The sequence below is a fragment of the Lemur catta genome, chromosome 1 (assembly GCF_020740605.2).
Source record: "Lemur catta isolate mLemCat1 chromosome 1, mLemCat1.pri, whole genome shotgun sequence".
NCBI lineage: Eukaryota > Metazoa > Chordata > Mammalia > Primates > Lemuridae > Lemur > Lemur catta.
Genome location: NC_059128.1, coordinates 259,381,501 through 259,403,607, shown reverse-complemented (window position 1 = coordinate 259,403,607; position 22,107 = coordinate 259,381,501). Strand labels below are relative to the sequence as shown.

Here is a 22,107-nt window from a genome sequence, read left to right as displayed (position 1 = left end):
TTAACTCTCTGAAATGGTGTCTTTGTTTTAGAGTTCTGAGTATAACACACATGAGCACACACACACATGCACACACACACAGCTGTAGTTCTAAAAATAAAGCTGTGTGTAGTCTTTCTTTGTCTTGCCCCTCTAGGAATAAAGAACCCAGGGTCTGAACGCCAACATACGTGACAGTCTGCTTATGTAAGCAGCAGTCAGAATTGAAAGCAGTTTACATTTTCCACAGCTGCTTTGAGTCTGGTACAAGCAATCCTAAAAATTGCTTAACCAGTTTAGTAGTAATCTACAACTAGGCAACACCCAGGGAACAGACCTATTATTCTAACTAAGTAGATGTTGGCCTGTTTAAATAATCCTTTTTCCTCATATAATCACACTTCAGACCCGCATTTAATGTGCTCAGCTCTCCCTATCCATGTAGGAAGCAGGTTGCCTAAAGAGAACTACATTAACTCTTTCATCTTAACAGAGAATAAAAAGAAGTTTTAGCTCAACATTTTTTCCAAAGTATTCATTACAAGAAGGTTCATTAACAAAAGATCCCCAAAACTAAACTGATTCATTATAAGCAAAATTTAGATGACTCCAATTCCAGTAAAACAGAGCAAAGTGGATAGTCCCTAGAGGATGTTATGACAATGTATATTCTAAAAATAACCAGTCTCTATCCATAGTCTTATAAAATACTTTCAGTTTTGGTCCAAATGTCTCCAAACCTCAACCCAGAAGCTAACTGTGTGCCTTTCACCATAATCAGCAATCACAAGTATTTAACCAGCTTCACGTGGGTCCAGCACCTGACTTTACGTACTAACAAAGGCTTCACTGAGGTGAAACAGGAAACCACGCTTGAATAATACTCTGTGTTCCCTGATTCAAACACTTGTGTTCCATTGCACATAAATTTTATGAGACGTTTTGAATTAATTTCTTTGATAGCAAAGACAATGAAATACTGATATAATAAATTGATTCAAAAGTACTGTGATTTGAATGATTAAAAATACAAAAGATATCTAATGTTTCCCATCTTCCTTATTGCAAATCTACCTTTTATACTGGCTAACTCTTGACTAGACACCCTTTCTCTCTCATCTCACAAAATGTAGTATCCATTTTGAAGAGTGAAAGATCCATAATCCCATGAGATCTATCTAAACCTGTATGAAAAATTAATGAGACTCAGGACAAGGGATTCTGACTACTGAGACATAGTTGGCCCAGACTGCATGGACTGTGAACGTGGAGCTTGCTCCTTCCTAGTAAGTTCCAAGTATTTAAGTCAGGGAAACTTTACTACAAGGATGGATGGCTATCTTCTTTCCTGATAGCCGTCACAAAGCTGGTTAAATGTATGTGGCTGCCAATTGTGGTGAAAGGAACATAATTAGCTTCTGGTCTAAGGTTTAGAAACATCTGGCCCAAGACCTAAATAATTTCATTAAAAGACTTTGAATAGAGATGGGGTACTGTTAGGACACATGATGACAAAACAGAGAATGGAAGGAGTGCTCAATCTGACCATTAAGTCCTCAAAGGCCTGTTGATAACTCATGTCAGGCTTCTCCCCTGACTTCTCTGCTAGCAGCGTCCTCTGGTTGATCCACAGGCATTTCAAACTTGGCAAAACTTGTTTCTCAAGTTCAGGAACTGATTGTTTTCGCATGTAGGGTTTCATTGAAGCTCTGTTCAATAACTGGAAAAGTAGAAAATTTAAATTGTCCTCTGACAGTTAAATCTTGATACAAACAAAACAAGGCTTAGAGAAATGGCCCCCTCAATCACTATATAGGAAAGGTTATCATGGATTTGACTGTGCTTAGACTGGTACTATTAACCATTTGAATAATAGAACCAACTTTCCTTTTTCTGATTTTTACTCACCATTCTTCCTAGCCTTACCATTTGTGTTTTTCTCCCTAAGTGAAATATTGGTCACAAATTTCTTTCACACATGAATTTCAACTATGCCAAACAAATAAACCTCTCCAGACATGATCTGTGGCCTATCATGTAGTAGATGCTCAATGTTTAGTAAATGTTTTCTAAATCAAGGAGTGGATGAGAGATAGAGACTCTGAAGTGTTCTTAAAGGTGCCTGGGGGCTGTTTAAGTTCCTTCAAGGATGGTGAAAGATGTGGTGACATAATCTTTCCCCAAAAGTGTAAGGGATTTTACACAACAGTCAGTTGCTCTGAAGAAAAAGGTCAGATGAATCAGAGATGTGTTTCAACACCCTCAGGGTACCGTGATAGGCTACTTTCCATCTTTCTCAAAAGAAGGTACCATATAATGTAATTAGCATACCCTGGTATGTATCTCTTCCCTTGGATTTGGTGGGTTGTTGTGATGTGGGAGGTTGAGGTTGTGAGGATTTAATTGCATGTTTTTATTTAAAAGACCTGTTTTTATTAAAATAAGGTGTGAGCTCTAGTTAATAAAGGAAGCATCCTGTCTTTCTCAAAGTTACATAGACAAAAGAAGAAAAACATAAAATCTTGAGACAAGATTCTATGACACATTACTAAAATACAAGGTGGAATACATAAGTCTTTTTTCTAGGAAAAAGGCAAAATAAACTAAACTTGGATTATATTTGAAGATGAACTATACATGAATTCTCTTTCTGATTTCTTGGAGTAGTTTTGTTTTATTTTATTTTATTATTTTATTTTACAGGAAGTTTCTAATTTGGAGAATGCAAAACCAAAAAAAAGAAAGTAAGTCAAATTTACTTTGTAAACTTTATATTCTCTTAGTTCTGTAGTGTTGAATATGAATATGTTAGTGGGCTTCCTGCCAGAGCACTTTTTTTTAAACTGTCATGTACAAATCTAAGTGTGTATTACCCTGCTCCATTTCTCTGTTTATGCTGATGCATAGGAAATGTGTTGTGACATTCCTGTAGACAGAGATGTGAAAATTAAATTTTCAGAAGAAGAAACCTGTGTTTAAACGAGGCTCAGATTAAAGTGGAAACCTTCATGAAAACATATTTCTATCGGTGACCTATAAACCTGAAGAATTTTTCTAATCCACATAAAAATGTGTTTGCAAAGAGATTTGGGTTATTTAGGTCAGGCCTGGCTTTACATTGAGCACATCCAGCTGCCAGAGGATGTGACATATCCATGTTGCATAAGGTAATGGGATTTTAACTAATAAGCAGGAAATACAGGGGCAGGAAGTTGGTGTATGGGGAAATTTCCAGATTGGTTGCTGGTGATACAGAAAAATGGCTTCCTTGAACCCTGAATTGGTCTGAGGCCAAACTGTGAATTACATGAAGCTTTCTCTGGGTGTCCTCTTTCTCAGCAGCCCTTGCTTTATCCCCTCTCAGGCAAGTCTGTGCTTGTCATATTCTTTCCTCTCTTTCCTGCTCAAAGCTGTCTCCCAGTTAAGGATCTAAGACACATTCATAGTAAGTAGGTAACTGGATGAGTAACAGCTTAGGGCACCTGCCAGGCAGGGGTAGTTGTACTTTAGCCAGTTAACTACCTAAAATACACCCCTGGCATGTTAAGCAGAGCTGGAGTAAAGAAGGGGCTGTGGCAGGGCCCTTCTCAGTCTTGCTGCCCCTCCTAATAGGCTGTTTATTCTTTCCATGGATAAAGACTTCATGAATTCCATGGCAAATACTTAAACAAAATTGTAGCTGTGGGCTTGGTTTATGCTTCCACAGATTAGAAGATTCTAAAACACGGAGGGGCAAAAGAAGGATGAATTAAAGAGAAAGTGCCTGATGCTGCTCAAATTACAATTTTTCCAACATAAAGCAAATCAATAAAGGTGCTCCTCAGATTACAACCAACTAAAATAAAATTGAATACCCTCTGATTTTCTCAAATTTTTTTTTTTGCCCACCACTCCCCTGAAGGGAATAACATCTCATGTTGTTAAACACCTACCTCAATTTATAGTATTATAAATAGCTTTTTTTAATGCTTGTTATATGCCAAGGGATATCCAAAGCATTTGCATTAAAAAATTAAAAAGAAACCCAAAAAATGGTTAAGAAAAAAATAAACCTCTTATATGCAGGTTTTTACTTATAACTCTGAGCTTATAGAAAAGGATGAACTTTTAATTTAATGGCTATCAAGAATATCAATAGTGGAAAACACTTAAGCTACAGTAAAGTCAATCATATGTAGGGGATATGTGTGTTCACTGCATGAGTAAATTGACTAGCATGGTTAGGTCAGCAGAGCTCCATCCTCAGTTTCTGTTTTAAAAATTGTATTTCGGAAATTTTCAGTCATACACACAGGAAGAGATAATGATGAGATCACATTGTCAAACCTGGACAAGTATCAACCTATCATCAATCTTACTTTATCTCTACCCACTCTACTCCCTCCACCCCATCCCCACTGTTTTTTTAATAAAGCGGGTGCCAGATATATAATTTCATGCTTCAGTATATATCGTTATAAAAAAGAACTATTTTTTTAAAAAGCATGATCACAATATCACTACTGCAATAGAAAAAAATAAGAAAAATGATATGATATAAAAAAACATGTAGTCAATTCTAAAATTTCTTGGACAGACTCAAGTGATTTTTCAGAGTTTGTTTATTTAAATCAGGATCCAAAGAACTCAATGCCATACATTCAATTCATGTCTCTTAGTTTACATGTCTCTTCATTTATTTGTTGAAAAAACTGGGGTGTCTGTCTTAAGGAATTTCCCATAATTTTTGAATTTTGCTGATTGAATCCTTGTGATTTTTTAAAAATATGTTCTTCTATATGCTATATTTCCTGTACAATTTTGGTTAAATCTCAAGATGTATAAGATTCAAGTATATATATTTAAAAGTAGGTCTTCAGTGACTGTGTACTTCCTACTGCATCGCGCTATAAGTTGTATGTCTGGTTATCTCCATTATTATGGGGGTGATATTGCTCAGTGGGTTCAGATGGTATCAGGTTGATCAATCTAGCACAAAGTTGCCCATCAGCCTTCCAACTAAAGGCTTTAGCAGCAATCAGTGATTATTTCCTATATCTATTGTTTTATTAAGAATTGCATAATGGTTATATTCAATTTACATCATTCTTTCTGTATTTATTAAAAAGAACTATTTGGAAAAGAACTTTCCCAATTAACTATTTGGTTTTCCTGGGATACATTCATGTAAAAATGCCCCATATTTTCTTCAGGTTTTATGAATATTAGTTTCTTCACATTGCATGGAAATTTTCAGACCAAGGTTATACTTATATTAACCGTAATTTGCCACCTAGGGTTAGGGAATTCAAGATTATAGGTAGACTTTAGTTAGAGATACAATTAATTCCTACTCTCAAAAGCATTGCACACATTCTAATTTCTGTTTGATTAAAATATTACTTGTTAAATCTAGACTTAAATATGTTTCTTTTATTTTTCTAGGTCATTCCGGAGATTTATGTCTGAAAATAAAATATTTGGTTAGTGATTCATAAGGTTACTCCTAACATGATATATTCTGTTTCGCTAAAAGTTCTTTTCTATTGCTACTGCCATAAAGCAACCTTAATTTATTAATGAAAGTCAAATTTTGAGTTGTCTTTGAATTCTATGGAAGAAATTAAAACAAAGAAATGTGGCTCAATTCTAACTTTAAGTGACTAAGACAAAGAAATAATTGATTTATTCAGAATAATTTCCTTTTATATTTAAAAAGAATAATCTCTTTGGTGGTTTGTTGTCTGATTATCTTCTAGCTCTCCACATTTAGCTTGGCTGGTCTATGGTCAAGGTGACCTGTTATAAATCTTTTCAGACCTATGAATCCAGGAGTAAATAAAAAAGAAGAAGAAAATGGTTTTATTACAAAAGAATTCCACAGCATTTCACACACCAGATCTTCACTTTAGTTTTTGTGATATGACATCTGCAGTAATAATAAAGACAATTAGTTTGATTATTATTTTAATTCTAAAGTAAAAATCAAATTCTAATAATTACTTTTAGAAAATTAATAGCTCATCTCTCTTCTTCCTTTATATAAAATAGGGAGACAGTAATTACAAAACATTCGCAGTGGTAAAACATCAGGGTTATCTAGTCAAGAATGCATTTTTTATGCAGTGTGTCAAACTTACGGGTTCCCTTTCTCCTTCCTTTTCCCCAGCAGAGCTTAGGAGTCAGGTGTACATCCCCATTTCCCTGTTTTTTTAAAACCAATTTCTAGGCAGGTTCTGAAAAGCTCATCTGACCAAGGTGATAATCTTCAGTGGTTCATCTTCCAAGGATATCTGCATTTTAATCAGGTTTGATACTCTTCCAGCAGTGGTATCTATAGGTTCTGAGTCTATCTCATTAGACAGGGTCTTATAAAGAACTGGTTGTTAAATATTTTGAATATCAACCCTGATTTGAATAGTGCATAGTCTTAAGTAAAAGAAAGTAAGGCAAAACTTAATTTTCCATCTAGAGCCATTCTCGGAGCAGTCTACACTGCTTGTGCATACAAGACTACACATGTTTCCATCCTAACATAATTCTTGCTAATCAACTGTATTTCCTATAATCAACACGTAAGAGCAAATAGTGACTTTAAAAACAACACAGCATTCTCAGTTCGTGTCCATGCTAAGCTTTAGTTGTTTTATTTAAAATTTGTTTTATAAATATATGATACAGCATGCAGAATGATTAACCTTTGGTAAGTAATTTAGAAGTAATTCCAATTCTTCATTTGGTGCAGTTCACTTCATCACATGTCCAGGCCCTGCTTTAGGTGTTGGGAAGTCAAGGCTGGTCCTTACACTCAAGAGCCTTACAGTTTCTTGAAACTATCACAGTTCAATGTTCTCTCTATACTTAATAATCTTGTTCAAAATGTTAGGGAATGTGGAGGGTGGGGACACTTTAACTTACGAATAAAAATAAGTGGTTATGAATTCAAGGAAGCTTCTTCAAAGAATAATCATAAGCTATCAAGAGGCACTTGAGTACCAGCATTCTACCAGATATGCGTGTATGTTTATGTAGTTCATGGAAATAAATGGGCAGCCCACAGGACACCTAGGGTTGTTTATGAGGGACTAGAACTCCCCATGACGGGCCACAGAGCTTTCTTAAGATACCACTTACCAAGTTACAGCTGTGTGCTGAACTTGTTTTGATTTCAGATTTCTTACATTTACTGGATGTTACTGTAAATTCTGCTAACCAATCTTCTGCTTTACTTTAGAAGGAAAAACTGTGAATGATAAAATCTGGCAGGAAACCAGCAAGCCTGAGAATGATTTCCACATCAGAAGGCCCTGTCAGCTACAAGGTAACTGCTAAATTTAGTTTAGCTGACTTTGCATTTTCCCAAAGTAGTTTAAAGGGCAGGTAAGAAAAATTTACATCTTTCACCATTAAAATAAGCAGAACACTGTGATCTACTTAAAAAGGAAAAGCAAATAAGATAGAATATATATTGTTATAAATTATTGATGTATGCATGTATACACATACATGTGTTCACACATACATCACATAGATGCACATACAGAAGGGAAATGGAATTCAAGTTGCCTCTTGAAGCAAAGAATCAATTGTAAATAATATTTGAAAGGTTTTAATATCCAAAAGAATTTAAAAATGTATTAAAAATCAGCACATAGAAAAACCCTCTAACATAACATCAGTTATGTTAATAGTTGTTATGTTTAGTTTTTCTAAAAACATTTAAGAGAAATAGCCTTGATTATTAATTCAAAACTACATAATTTTATAATTTAAAACTTCCCAGGAAGAGCAAATTAACAGTCAGGTATAGAAGAATTTATTAATAATAAATGACTTCATAATTAAAATTATTTAACTTTGGGAAGGCAATGAATAAAATAGAAAGTCTTAAGAGTTCACAAAGATGAACAACAGCATGAAAAGATGATCTGCTTGGTAGACACTCCCCAAGGTTATTGGAACAAGGAAATATAGATGATATTGGTTATTGAAAATTCAAGAATTTTTGATGTTTAACAAAAAGTTTTTAATGTTTTGGAACAAAGGAAAAGTTAATATATTTTTATGGTTAGGGGTTTAATAATTTGGTTATACATTTTGTCCAGATTTTGTGTTTTATTTTTTTCACAAAGCTCTTAGATTTACAAAGCAATTATTTATGAAAATAATAATTTTTCTTTGAAATGTTTCTATTTTATGCAAGATTATGTAACATTTTGTTAGTAATTTTAACTGAATTTTTAAATATTTAAATTTTTTCTGTAATAAACAGGTGAAATATTTTAGGATTTGAAATATTTTCTTATAATTACAATAAAGGGAATGTTTTAAGACTATCATTTTTTGATTGGAATCTGTCTTCACCACATGGATGCCAACTATATTCATCCACACCTTCAGTCAATTAATCGAACATTTGCCCATCAGTTTGTCTATTTATTCACCCATCCATTCATCTATCTATCCCTCTAATAAACACGTTATATTATCCATTATTGCATGTCAGTTTATGAACAAAGAAGGTACAACTGTATTATAGGTTATTTTTAGTTATAAATTTTGCCATAAACCTTCTCAAGTATTCTATTTCTTAAAACTGCCTTTTCGTGAAACGTGTTGTTTTGCCTTGTTTTGTTAACTTAAGAGTAATAGGCAGGTAATCACTGACAGGGCAGCAAAGGATCTTGGCCTTAGGTCGAGATGCTTCTGATTACTTTGTTGGATAAGAAAAATGAAAGCCTTTACAGCTTTGATAGTTCTCAGGTTCTTGAATGAACATGTATGTTTGGTGTAAGTGTGTGTGTGTCTCCAAGAGGTTCAGCTGACATTTTGTCAGTAGCAGTTGAGTCACAGGACATTTCCTAGGGATTAATGCCATGCTAGGAAGAGTTGATGGCCTGAGACCAAGACTGTCGGTGCCATTATAAATTGAAGGGAGCAATTCAGGGCCACAAGTTGTAGGCTCTAATTTTATGGGTGTAGTAGCTTCATTTGGAAGGCTCAGAGTATTTCTAAGCAATTAGTGCCCTGCATATCAACCCATAATATTTCTTTCTCATTTTAAACACTACTGTTTGGTTGTTAATTGCATAATTACTTAAGAATAGTTCACCGTGCCTGAAGATAGGCAGTCTGTGAAGTTTAGTGAGATGAAGATGGAAAAGTGCATCGTAACTATCATCCACAGCACATGATTTTATTGGACACTAATAATGAAATTGTAAAGAGAGCCTCAATAAAACAGAAGAAAATATATAGGGAAATAAACTGTAGGAGTGACATTAACTACTAAGCAATCTATTACAGACTCCAACACAAAAAAGGGCCATTTTCCTCAATTTCAATTTCAAAATGGTATTTCTACTTGACACATATTATATTAATAGCATTTCAGTCCTAAAGAGTATTGGGGCCTGATGAAAAAATTCCATAGGCTGTATTTAGCTGAGGATTTGCGCCTGGTGTTTTAATCCATAAAGATATTTGCAAAGCTCAATAACATGACTGTACTATATAGGTTAAGACAAAATTTATCAGACTACATTGAGTGCCAGAAGCATAATATTTTTAGTTTATCTGGTCCATTTCCTTCATTTAAGATTTTTAGCTAAACCTACATTTGTGCTATTAAAAGAGATTATATCTGTAAAATAAATGTATGATAAATTGCATGCTTAGGACTTTACAACTAAAAAATTGGCATAGCTTAAGTGACAAGGGAAATTAATCTGTAATTCATGTGAATTGCTTTATTTTCAGCATTATAAACAGGAAAAATATTAATAATATTAATTTTAGTAAGTTAAAGTAAATTTTAAAATCTTAAATTTATTTTGGCTTTAGTTTTATGAAAAAAAGTGAGAAGAACTAACTTTCTGAAATCTATGAATTGGAGTAAACCCAAGATTAAGTTATGATTTAAGTAAAGATATTTTGAAGAACAGGGTTTTCATATTTTATACCAGAAAGTAAAAAGAATAAAAACAAAGCAACATTGAAAAAATAATAAAAAAATCAACATATTTGCAGATTTAGAGATTTTTAACTGTGATAGACTATTCCATAAGAAAGATTTGGGGAAAAAAATGGTATTTGTTATTTAAATAACTAAGAGACCAAATAAGGTCAGAAAACATGGTTAGTAATAAAAGGAATATTAACTTCACCCACACTGCTGTAAAATTACTTTAAAAATAAGTCCTCTTTACAATAATGAATTTGATAAAATTCATTATTAAAGGAGAAACCCATTGGGAGAGGAAGGGGTTCTTAGAGGCTTCTAGTCTACCACTGAAATTACCACTGGTTTGAAACCTCCCTTCTCTTGTGAATTCTAGTCAATATCACTATTTGGCCAGCTTCTTTCGTATAAACATCTAAATATTTTGGCTTAATTTTTCAAGACCTTATTCTTTTTCTTTATTGGTCTGATACCTAATAACTTAATTTCAAGATGGCAAATTATAAAGTCACAAATGCATTTACCATTCTGGTTAATTTTCAGGGACCGCACATTTAATTAAAAAAAAATTGTTTCCCAAGAGCAGGTAATTTAACTGTGGCTACACTGGACTACATGAGCAATGCCAGAGGGAAGTCTTATTCACACCTTGATGTTCACTCACAATATGAGAATAAACTCCCTGAGCACAGGCTACCTGCTGTAGTGGTGTGGCACCTCTTATATTTCCAAGGAAAGCTTTCTGAACTGAATGTTGAGAACACTCAGAATTCTAGTGTTTTGTACAAATGAATCTTCGAATCTATCAGTTCTTTAGGGGAATTCTTACTAGGATTATAATTGCCTGTTTGAAAATTAATATGGTCAGAAGTATCTACATTAGCATCACCTAGAAGCTGATTAGAAATAAAAATTGTTTTTTCACCTCATCCTTCCCTTTTTTGCTGCCTCTCCATTTCAGGGGCAGTTGGATTCTCCGTTTTTATGCTGGATACTATATTTTTATGCACACTGATGTTTGTGATCCACTATATAGTTCTTGCATGTTTTCACAATCTATTGCTGCAAATAAACCACCTCAATACTTACTGGTATAAAGCAACATTTTGTTAGGCTCATAAATTTTACAGGTCAGGAATTCATTCAGGGTACTGCTTCATTTGGGAAGACTTGAGGACTGGGGAGAACTTAAACATCTGGTGGGTGTAATCATTTAGAGGCTTCTTCATTTACATGTCTCGCACCTGGTCTGAGTTAGGCTGGGCTCAGCTGGAACTGAAAACTCTAGTAGAGAACCCATATGTGGCCTCTCCATGTGACTTCCGCTTCTCCCAGGCTAATGGCCAGGTTTTAAGAGGGAACAAAATGCAAGGAAGCTTCACACATCACTTGAGGAAATGTCTAGAAATGAGTATACCAAGAGACCAAGGTAGAAGCTGCAAGCCTTCTTCTGATCTAGCCTTGGAAGTCACAAAGTATCACTGCCACTGTATTCTACTGTGACGGTGAGGCACTAAGATAAGCTCAGGTTCAATAGGAGGGAAATTAGACTGCATTTCTTGATGAAGGAGTGGCAAAGTCACATCGTAAAAGAACAAGTGGTATGGGAGATATGGTTGGGCCACCTTTAGAAAAAACAACTTAGGTATATTGCCTAATTCAACTAATGCATTTCTTGCCACTTAGGACTCAATTACTTCTGTCCCTATAAATGTTTTCTTTGTAGAGTAATATTTGAGAGATCATAAATAAATAAAAAATGTATTAGACTATACACCAAATGGTTAATCTTCATAAAATGCAATTATCCTCGTGTCCCCTTCTCAGTCCCAAAGCCTCAAAGGTCCCCCAGTTTCTACAGCAGGGGCTATATACTGGTACCTCTATAACTAAATTGATTCATTTGGGGCCATATGGTATTTGAAAAATCAGGAAATTTTACATTAAAATCCATATATTTATATGCTCTTAAAAAACATGAGGGAAACAGCCAATCCTGGACTCAAAGTCTTAGATGACTTTAGTTGAGAGAGCTGAGTGCCATGGCTACCATTTGGCTGGGGAGCTGTCCTTCCTGCCCACTACAGAATTCCCATTGCCTCCTTGACCAAATACACTTTAGTTAGTTAAGTTACTTGTTTGACTCCTGTAGATATTTATACTTGTAATATTGATCTGGTGGGTTATGTCCAAATTCTTCCACCTGGTACACAAGGCCCATTAAAATTTGGCCTCACTCATCCATGCAGCCCTGCCTCTTCCTACCTTATATCCAGAATTGCCCTCCGGCTTCACCAGTCTCAATCTGCACCTTAATTAAACATGTTCCATTTATTCTCTACTATAAACTAATGTACATAGCATTGCTACTGTATTTGTACCTTTTCTTTTCCTTCTACCTTTTCAAACTATCTGTATTCTTCAAGATTCCATTCTGGCCCTGCCTCTCCTACAAGTCCTCTGGGTCATGATGATCTCTTCCCTCAGCATGGTGTCTGAATCACTCATTTTACTGCCTTTTGTTGTTATAGAAGTGCACTGTACATATTCATATCTTATTTCTTCAGCTCAATTCTAGATTCTAGAGCACAGGAGGCCACTTTAATCTTCTTTTTCTATGCCCAGAAGAATGCCTACAATAGGATTATCCAAAATTCATGTTAAAGCGATCGAAAAAGAAGAGATAGGAAGGAAAAAAGGGAGGAAATAAATTTGTTTTTAAATACAAAAACTAAAAAATACAAAAACAAAAAACAAGCTCCAAAAACTCAGCTTCCAGCAGCCTAACCCTGTGATGAAAGATCTTGTTTCAAAGAACAATATCACAAAACCAGCTCATTTTGAAATTTAGGTACTTTCTGAAATCCTATAGCATGGTTATTCTGATTTTAAATATTAAGTTATGAATACAAATAACTCATAGTCTGAGCTGTGAATTTAGCATATCTTTTAACCATACCTGTGATGAGGATGTAGAGGAGTATTTGCACCTATTTTGCACTATGCATGAAGGATAGGCCTTGTCTACCCCTCCTTTCCCCACAGAATATGAGAATGGAGAAGAGTGGATAATTGAAGCAGTGGTTGCAAGTGAAAAGGAGTGAAAGTGAAAGGAAAAGTCACTGGACTGGTGGCCAGCTGATTTCTGTGGGTCACAGTATCACCATCTGTAAAATAAGAGGCTTGGATTGAGTGATCTGTAAAGTTTTGTCCTCTTTTAACACAGTGTATGTTTCAGATTTAAATAATGAAGCTCTTTTACAGGGGCTGAAAGGGAAGCGCTGCTTTTGAAAAGGTTTCATTTAGCTGCAAGCAAATGGATGCCACATTCCAAAGCTTTTACTAAAGCATGTATAGAACAATTTTGATATAAATAATTCATGTTGAGGAGACCTAAGCTAATGAAGCTCAAAATGCCAGGGATGGAAAAGCTTAGTTTAACAGAAGCAGGTCAGGTGATAACTGCATAGAATCATAGCACTTTGGAGTTAGAAGTGGCTTTTGTAGCTAATGTCCTATCCTTTTGTTACCAAGAGAGAAACTGAGTCCCAGTGAGGTTCCATGGCTTTCTCAGGGACACAAATGGTCAGTGGCATTCTCGGTTTTTATTTTGTTAAATTTCTATTTCTATTTTATTTTGATCTGTTTCTTATATCAAAAAGCAAATCTTTACGAAAAGATATATTTATGACCTAGCCAATATAATGCCTTAATAGACTAGATAAAAGTATAATGAGTATTAAATGGCACCTAAACTCCCTAAATCCTGTAATATCTGGTAATCTGGATGTAACATTTCTCTCTTTTCATAGATCAAAATGATGATGATTTTCTTTTGAGTAATACCATACATACCCTTCAAGGAAAAAAATTGCAAGGAACTTCCTATCAGGTAATATATATAATCAACCTTTACATGATGTTTTGTGAAAATTATCTTGTTAATGAGCTCCATAATGTTATATGTATTGTACAACATTTAGACAGCCTTATATCTATTTTGTATTTAGTTATTATGGGTTGTTTTATAATTGATATGCTTATGTTTCTGTGAATTAGAATATGAATGAAAAAAATCAAATGATGAGATAATAAACCATTTTGATTATGCAAAACATTGCACTCTACAGCCTTTTGATAAGTAACTCTGGCCTATTAAATTAACATAGTGAGGTGTTCTTTGACAAGACTTAGGCTAAGTGCTTAGAACTATATGGCAACCCTCAGTGTGGGGCATGGGCCTTGTGCTTTTACATTTGATATAAAAACATATACTGTGATTCCTGACCTATCCCTTTAAAAATTACATTAATTATCCCAGGAGTCTGGGAAATTAAGAATGCCTCAATGTTGATGCTCCCTAATAACAATAACATAACATCAATTAATTGCCAAATACTTGCTATTCACCCTGTAACAAGAAAGAGTATATGAGTCAATAGAGCCAATTCAGGAATCAGACTGATTTTTGACATTTTTCTGACAGCCATGAGGATCACTTTAACGATTCTGATAGTTTTATTAGAAAGTTTAGAACTGACCTTCCTTGGTGCAGTAGATTGATCTATAAGCAGAGTGTACATAGCATATGAATCGTGAAGTGCTGATTTGGTGAGGAAAGAGAGCCTGCATTCCTATATCCAACCTGATTTCTGAGGCTGTCGAAGGCCTCCGATGAATTAGACAGTGGGACATAACTTTTGATCCACTATGGCTTCAATTGCTGCTGGTTGCTGGAATGCTGCCAGAATGATCCCCTGTGCTACAAAGCATGCTGACACATTGGCTGAGCTCTGCCTCCAGTGGGTTCTCCCAGAGTGCATGGATGAGAGCTCTGTAATCAGACACAGCTTAGTTTGGCTCTTAGTAGCTCTGTGACTTTGTGCAATTTACCTCTTCTCCCTCTGCCTCAGTTTTCATCATGTGGAAGGCAGGTCTATTAGAAACCTCTATCTCAGGGTTGTCATGAGGATTTAGTAAGATATTTCATTAAAGCACTGAGTTCCATGTCTGGTATTTAGGAGATGGTTAAAAAAATTCAGTTATCATTGCTCTTTCCTTCTTCTCTTCTCCCTCCCCCTCCTCTTCCTCTTCCTCTTTGCAAAGGCTTAATGACACTTTCACAAGCACAGCTGATTATATCTCTGAAATATGCAGTCTCATTTTCCTAAATTCAGATGAGATCTCAGATATAATATCTAAGTGAAGCATTGTCTGATAGCCAGGAAAAAAATAACGGCTGGTTTACAGGAAGAACTCCTCAGATATGCCTTATACCAAAAGAAATCTTTCTTTAGGTGGTTAGTAGAAAAATAGAACCATCTCTTAGAAAGAAGAAAATCACATAGAATGTTCTTGGAAGAAAATGGTTAAAGATAAATCTTTATCCTGAGACCAGTGCTTTTGGAAGTTTTAATTGGTCAAGAAATGGTGCTTCTAGAATGGCAACCATTCTATTGTACTATATAATTTATCACTAATGATTAGCTAAAGGAATTCATACCCAGTGACAGACAAATGGAGCCATCTAATCTAGAATTCTCATTTGAGGGCAGGCACTGGTTGTATCTATCTTCAATAACTGTTCTTATTCATAGTAGGCATTCAACTGAATTTAACTAAGAAACATTTATCTGTATGACAGAATACTTGGGTTTAACAAGAAGCATTATACAAAATAGTGATTTAATAACTCCTTGTGACTGAGAAGAAGTGGATGCAATTTACCCTTTAAAAGATGGGAAGCGGAGAACCATTCTCAGGTGGAGAAGCAAATCTGGTGTGAAGAGGAAACTTGCCTGTCTGTGGGCATGAGAGTGGACTTTGGCTCTGACCTTGGCCTCCCACCAGTGAGCAAATAACTATCAGGGCAGTGTTTTTCTAAGTGTACTCTGGGGACTATCTGTATCAGACTCACATGGAGGACTTGTTAAAAATGCAGACTTTTGTGCCTCACTCCTCTCCACTTGCATTGTCATGACTGGGAACTGGTATTGTTATGTGAATCTCTGGATGGTGCTCAAGACATGAACCATTAAACTCCTGGAACAGGGACAGTTGGTGGTATCTTACTCTGTTTTGCGTTGCTGTGAAGGAATATCTAAGACTGGGTAATTTATAAAGGAAAATGGTTTATTTGGTTCATGATTCTGATGACCAAAAAGTCCAAGATTGGGCATCTGCATCTGGCGAGGGCCTCAGGCTGCTTCCACTCATGGTGGAAGGTGAAGGGGAGCTGACCTGTGCAGAGACCACATGGTGAGAGAGAAAGTGAGAAAGATGGAGGAGGTGCCAGGTTCTTTGTAACAACCAGCTCTTAGGGGAACTCTATTCAGAACTAATAGGGTGAGAACTCACTCACCCCTGAGGGAAAGCGCTAATCTACTCATGAGGGATTGACTTCTATGACCCAAACACCTGCCATTAGACACCACCTCCAACATTGAGGATCAAATTTCAACATGACGTTTGTAGGGAACGAACATCCAAACCATAGCCATGCGCACTTGGCCACAGATGCGATGCCCCATGCATTTTCACTTTACAAGCCCAAACTTGGCTAGGTATGGTCCTGGAAGACAACAGCCTCCTGGAAAAAATGAAGGTGATTTTTGTTCCTTATTATGGGAATGATATACATTCATTGTAGAATTCTTTTAAAAACTATCCAAAGTAGAAAGGATTAAAAGAATGAATAATGTCTCAGGGTAAATATTTTCTCATGGCCATTTTCTGAATATTAATAACATGGTATAAAGTTAATAGAACGTAAATCATTTTAGTGGCCATAATTATCATACAAACATACCTACAAAACATATTTTAGACACTAAAAATGTTCAGAATAAAAAGTTTAAACAACTGGATTTCCAATCAGAAGGTACTCAAGAAGATGGCTCTCCTTCATGGAAAGGAAACAGGAGGGAAGGTCTCAGGGATGGAAGAAGGGATAAGGAACCAAGCAACTGGGGCAGGAGATGTTCACGGGATGCTTTCTCCAGTACTTGCTTTGCTCCATGCATATATCTGCATACTTGGACTGGGATAAACTTGCTGGAGAACCAGGCTTGCAGGAGAAGTGCTGATAGGGAGAGTTTGAAGCAAAGCAGTCTGCTTAGTACTGTGATCATTACAACAACCATAAAGAACATCTTGGGGAAACTCATTTCCCAGCATTTATTTTTGTATCCTTGTTCTTGTTTGTTCTTCTCTGGCAGCATTCAGTTGATGGCTCAAACCTTTTGTAGCATATTGAAAAGGGTATAAAATATGCAATAATACAGACTTTGGGCTAATATATTTTCAAAAATGTTGCATGCCTCATTTCTCACGTAAATTCTTAGGTTGCATTCAGCCTTCAGAGCGTCATTCATATTCATGATAGAAAAGAGGGATAACATTTATTACCTTCAGTGCTGGTGATATTAAGCACTGTCAAGCACCCCTACCTAGGACTGAACCAAAACATTTTCTCCCTGAGCTCCTTTAATGGAAAAAATGTGTCGCTGAGTGAATCAATTAATTAAAAACACATATATGTGTGTATGTGTACATATACATACATATATATATATATGCTGTAAAACCCTGAGGTTCCCTTCTATGGAAGCTATTAAAGTATGCAGGCTTAGATCACTCCAGGTACATTTCAATCAATTTCTTTCTTGATGTCCTTTACCATGGATACTGCAAAGTTAAGTATTTGAATTTTCAGCCTCCTCATAATTAGGGCTGGCCATGGAAGCCAGTTCTGGCCAATGAAATATAGGCAAAAATTCCAAAGAAGACTTTCTTTCCTGAAAAAAAGGGCAAAATCTCATTAGGATAAAGCTTGTCCTTTGCCCTCCTTCTTGCCTGGAGCTGGAAGTGATACCTGGCAAGTTGGCAGCTATCTTCCAATCATGAGGCAAAAGACACCCATGGAGGATGCTGGAAAAGGCAAATGCATGGAGCCTGGATCACCAATGACAGTCCTGAGGAGCTGCACTGGCATTGGACTGCCCCTCAATTTTATGGAAATGTAAGCCCCATACTTGTTTAAGCCACTACTGTTGGGTTTTCTGTTTCTCAAAGCTAAATACATTCCTAACAAATACATCTTATCTTTAAAACAGTCACTTCTGCTAATGCTGAACTCTAACTGCTCTAGCTAAACAATCAGAAAAAACTGTGTCCACATAGTTGGATGATGTCTAGACTCACCCTTGATTGTGCAACCTAGACTAGCTTCCTTTAGTCACATGCAGTGTAATCAGCATCTAGAGTTGGTCAGTTAGTCCCCAAGATGAAAATTGGATTATTAACAAAATATTAGCCATATACAGCCCATTGGCTATATATAGACTTAAAACTATATCCAGTGCAGCACCTCATTGTTAGGAAATATGGACCAAAATGAAACTGCTTTTAGCTGAGCTTAACTAAGGTCATTTCACTGAGTCACTGGAAAAATACTTTAAGGTTATGCTGTGATCTGTTAACAAGCAGGAGAGACAGGTCTCTCACTAGGTTTTATCAGATGAATTTGGGATGGTTCTAAACAAAAGTGTGAACAATAAGTAAGGCAGAAAATGAAAAAAGGAGAACAAAATGACAGATTATTCAAATAGTACCTGCAAGTGTCAGTCCTTATGTATGAATAGAGAACCCGGAAATAAATCCACACAGCTATAATGAACTTATCTTCAACAAAGCTGCCAAGAACATACAGTGGAGAAAGGACAGTTTCTTCAATAAATGTTGCTGGGAAAACTGGATATCCATATGCAGAAGAATGAAATTTCTAGACCCTTATCTCTCACCATATACAAAAATCAAATCAAAATCGGTTAAAGACTTAAATCTAAGACCTGTAGCTATGAAACTACTAAAAAAAATCATTGAAGAAATACTTCAGGAAATTGGTCCTGGCAAGGACTCCTTGAATAACACCCCCGAAGGACAGCCAACCAAAGTGAAATTGGACAAATCGGATCACACCAAGCTAAAAAGCTCCAGCACAGCAAAGGAAAAAATCAAGAAAGTGAAGAGACAACCCACAGAATGGGAAAAAGTATTTACAAACTACCCACTTGACAAGGGATTAGTAACTAGAATATACAAGGAGCTCCAACATTCAATAGGAAAAAGTAAAATTAATTGCTTAAAAAAATGGACAAAGAATCTGAAAAAGCATTTCTCACAAGAAGACATACAAATGACCAAAATGTATATGAAAAAATGCTCAACATCTTTAGTCATCAGAGAAATACAAATCAAAACTACAATGAGATATCATCTCACCCCAGTTAAAATGGCTTTTATATCTGTGGTTCCATATATAGTCAATAACGAGAATGGTGGCAAGGATGTGGAGAAAGGGAAACCCTTGTACACTGTTGGTGGGAACCGCTATGGAGAATAGTATGGGGGTTCCTTAAAAAACTAGAAATATAACTACCATATGACTCACCAATCCCACTGCTGGGTATATATTCAAAGGAGGGGGATCCAGTATATCAAAAAGATATCTGCACTTCCATGTTTATTGCAGCACTATTCACAAATAGCCAAGATTTGGAATCATCCTAAGTATCTAACAACAGATGAATGGATAAAGAAATTGTGATACATATGCACAATGGAATATTATATAGCCACAAAAAGAATGAAATTCTGCCCTTTGCAGTGATATGCATGGAACTGGAGAACATTATGTTAAGTGAAATAAACCAAGCACAGAAAAACAAATCTCTCATGTTCTCACTCATGTGTGGGAGCAAAATATTACAAAAAATCGGTCTTATGGAGACAGAGAGTAGAATGATGGTTGCCAGAGGCTGGAAAGGGTAGCAGGGAGGGGGAGATAATGTGGGGATGGTTAATGGGTACAAAAATATAGTTATGCAGTTAGAATGAATAATGATTGATAGCATAACAAAGTGACTATAATCAACAAAAAGTTAAGATATACTTTAAAATAACCAAAGGAGTGGAATTAGAATGTTCCTAACACAAAGAAATCAAAAATGCCTGAGGTAATGGATGCCTCAGTAATTTTTATGTGATTAATTTACATTATATGCCTGTATCAAAACATCACTTGTACCCTATAAAGATACACAACTATTATATATCCATAATAATTAAAAATTTAAAAATCAGAAAGAAAGAATTTGTGGGCATATTTTAAAACCATTAGAGCTACCTATTAATATATTGAGGTTATAGATAGAGGAGTTTTCCTACCTCTCAAGAGCAAGATTATAACTCATTTTCTAGATAGAAACAATAGGACTATATTTGTTATCTAGTAAGAGAATCTAATCTCTCTTTAACAGTAGACTTTAAAAAGTGGCTTTAGTTGTTGTTAAAGGAACATAGAATGTTAATATGGAATCCACATCTTTTGCTTTTGGTAAAGTGAAATTAAGATTATACTAGATTTTCTCATTTCCATGTTCAAAGTTATACAGCATTTATGGTAAGTGCACTTTCCCTTTTAAAGCAAGGAAAATAGTTTAAGCAACCTTCCGTTTTAACTTTTATTCAAAGAGGAAATGGTTGTAACAAATGAATTTGATGAATAAACTATATTTTCTGGTCAAATTCCAACTCCAAATATATATGTAGGTATTTTCCTTTTTGATGACTTTAAAAGGTTGAGAGGAATTTTGTGGTATTCCTTATGATTATCCTCACTCATTTTTTAAAAGGAATTACGCAACTCAGAAAATGGCTAGTAAACACATTCTGTTATAAACTCCATCAAATGCCCTTTGCTGCAGTCTTAACATGCCCTAGGTAGAAACTATGTTTGATACCAGGTGTGTAGATTTTTCAAAGGGAGTAGAAGTTGACAGTAAGGAGCTTACACTCACAGGTTCCAAATGTAATAAAACATTCCATGCTATGACTTGGGTTATTACCCAATTCCAAATGTATATTTGGTTTGAGTTTAAACTCAATCAGAGTCTCAAAAATGGATGCCCATTATGTATGCAATGTTGGCACTAAGGGATTACAGTGGACTACTTCATAAAACATTTTCCTGATCTTAATTCTCTTTCCATTAATCCCAACCTTTTTCTACGTTTTTGACCATGGATTGGGATTGGAGCATGTGAAGTCTTGGGAGTGAATCTGGGGAGTATATATACATTTTATATACATAAACACACATATACACACCATATATACATATAAACATATACATAAATTCTGTATTTATCTTTATATGTGTGTATGTATACAATCAAGCCACTGATGAAACATTAATCAGTGCACTTTGATGACAAGATAATTATTTCTAATTAAGACAAGGGATCCTTTCCCAATTATTTTGGTAGCTTTGTGGAATTTTTTTGTCTTGCTTTGTTTTTTAAAGAATGTTAACATCAGTTGTCTCCTTTCATTTTTCTAATGCTAACGAAGGTAACCTCTTAATGCTGGGGTCCATTTCATTATCAAAGATATGTTAGGCCTACTAGTGGTGAAAACCTGAGAAATTTCTCCCCAGATATGACTATTTAAGTGGGTTTTCCATCTCTTTCCCAATCACTTTAATGCACAAGAACTGTTTTCTGTAGTTCTTTATTACATTTATTTTCAGCTGCCACATGGAAGTGTTTTTAAAGAACATAAAAAGAGACTTGTCTGTATTGAGCAGTCTCCTGACCTAAGAGAAGCATAAAGCATTTCCTTCAAAGAAGGATAGGTTGTTATGTAAAAATTTTTGCTAAAATTTAGCAATTTATCCTGAGACAGGAAAAAATTTATAATGTTAAAAAGTGTATCTTCTTTGTGTGCCAACTCTCCCTTATGTATTAAAATCCTCAAATCACATCAACTGCCTTTCATTTCCTTGTTGAGCCATTGCTAAACAGAGGTTTATGGAAAGGACATATTTTAGAAATTCTGGCAAGTTTCCAGGACTTCACGTACATTGATAAGTATTATAGCATTATGGACTTGAATAAACTATAAGTATTTTTTGTAATTCTTGTTCCAGACAGGTTTGGGCAATACTGCAAGCTAAATTGTGCAACTTATTTGATTATTGTTTCTCACAATGTAATTGTAATATCGATTTGTAGATTTTGTGCCAAATAATTACCTTCAACAAATCATGTTTCTTTACGTAGGTATACATATAATAGTTTCAATATCTTTACTTATAGCTTTTTTCTCAAAGATAATTAACATGTTGT

General features: G+C 35.3%; 1 protein-coding gene across 1 annotated transcript in view; it reads left to right on the top strand.

Moving 5' to 3' along the window:
• LOC123630643 (putative uncharacterized protein ENSP00000383407) overlaps positions 1-21,343 on the top strand; it is a 41,783-nt gene extending 20,440 nt beyond the window's left edge. The window contains exons 3-7 of the mRNA XM_045540466.1: positions 2,683-2,723; positions 5,404-5,441; positions 7,193-7,279; positions 13,732-13,811; positions 21,332-21,343. Coding sequence (XP_045396422.1) covers positions 2,683-2,723; positions 5,404-5,441; positions 7,193-7,279; positions 13,732-13,811; positions 21,332-21,343 — 258 coding nt within the window. The remainder of the gene's footprint in view (positions 1-2,682; positions 2,724-5,403; positions 5,442-7,192; positions 7,280-13,731; positions 13,812-21,331) is intronic.
• The last annotated feature ends 764 nt before the right edge of the window (positions 21,344-22,107 follow it).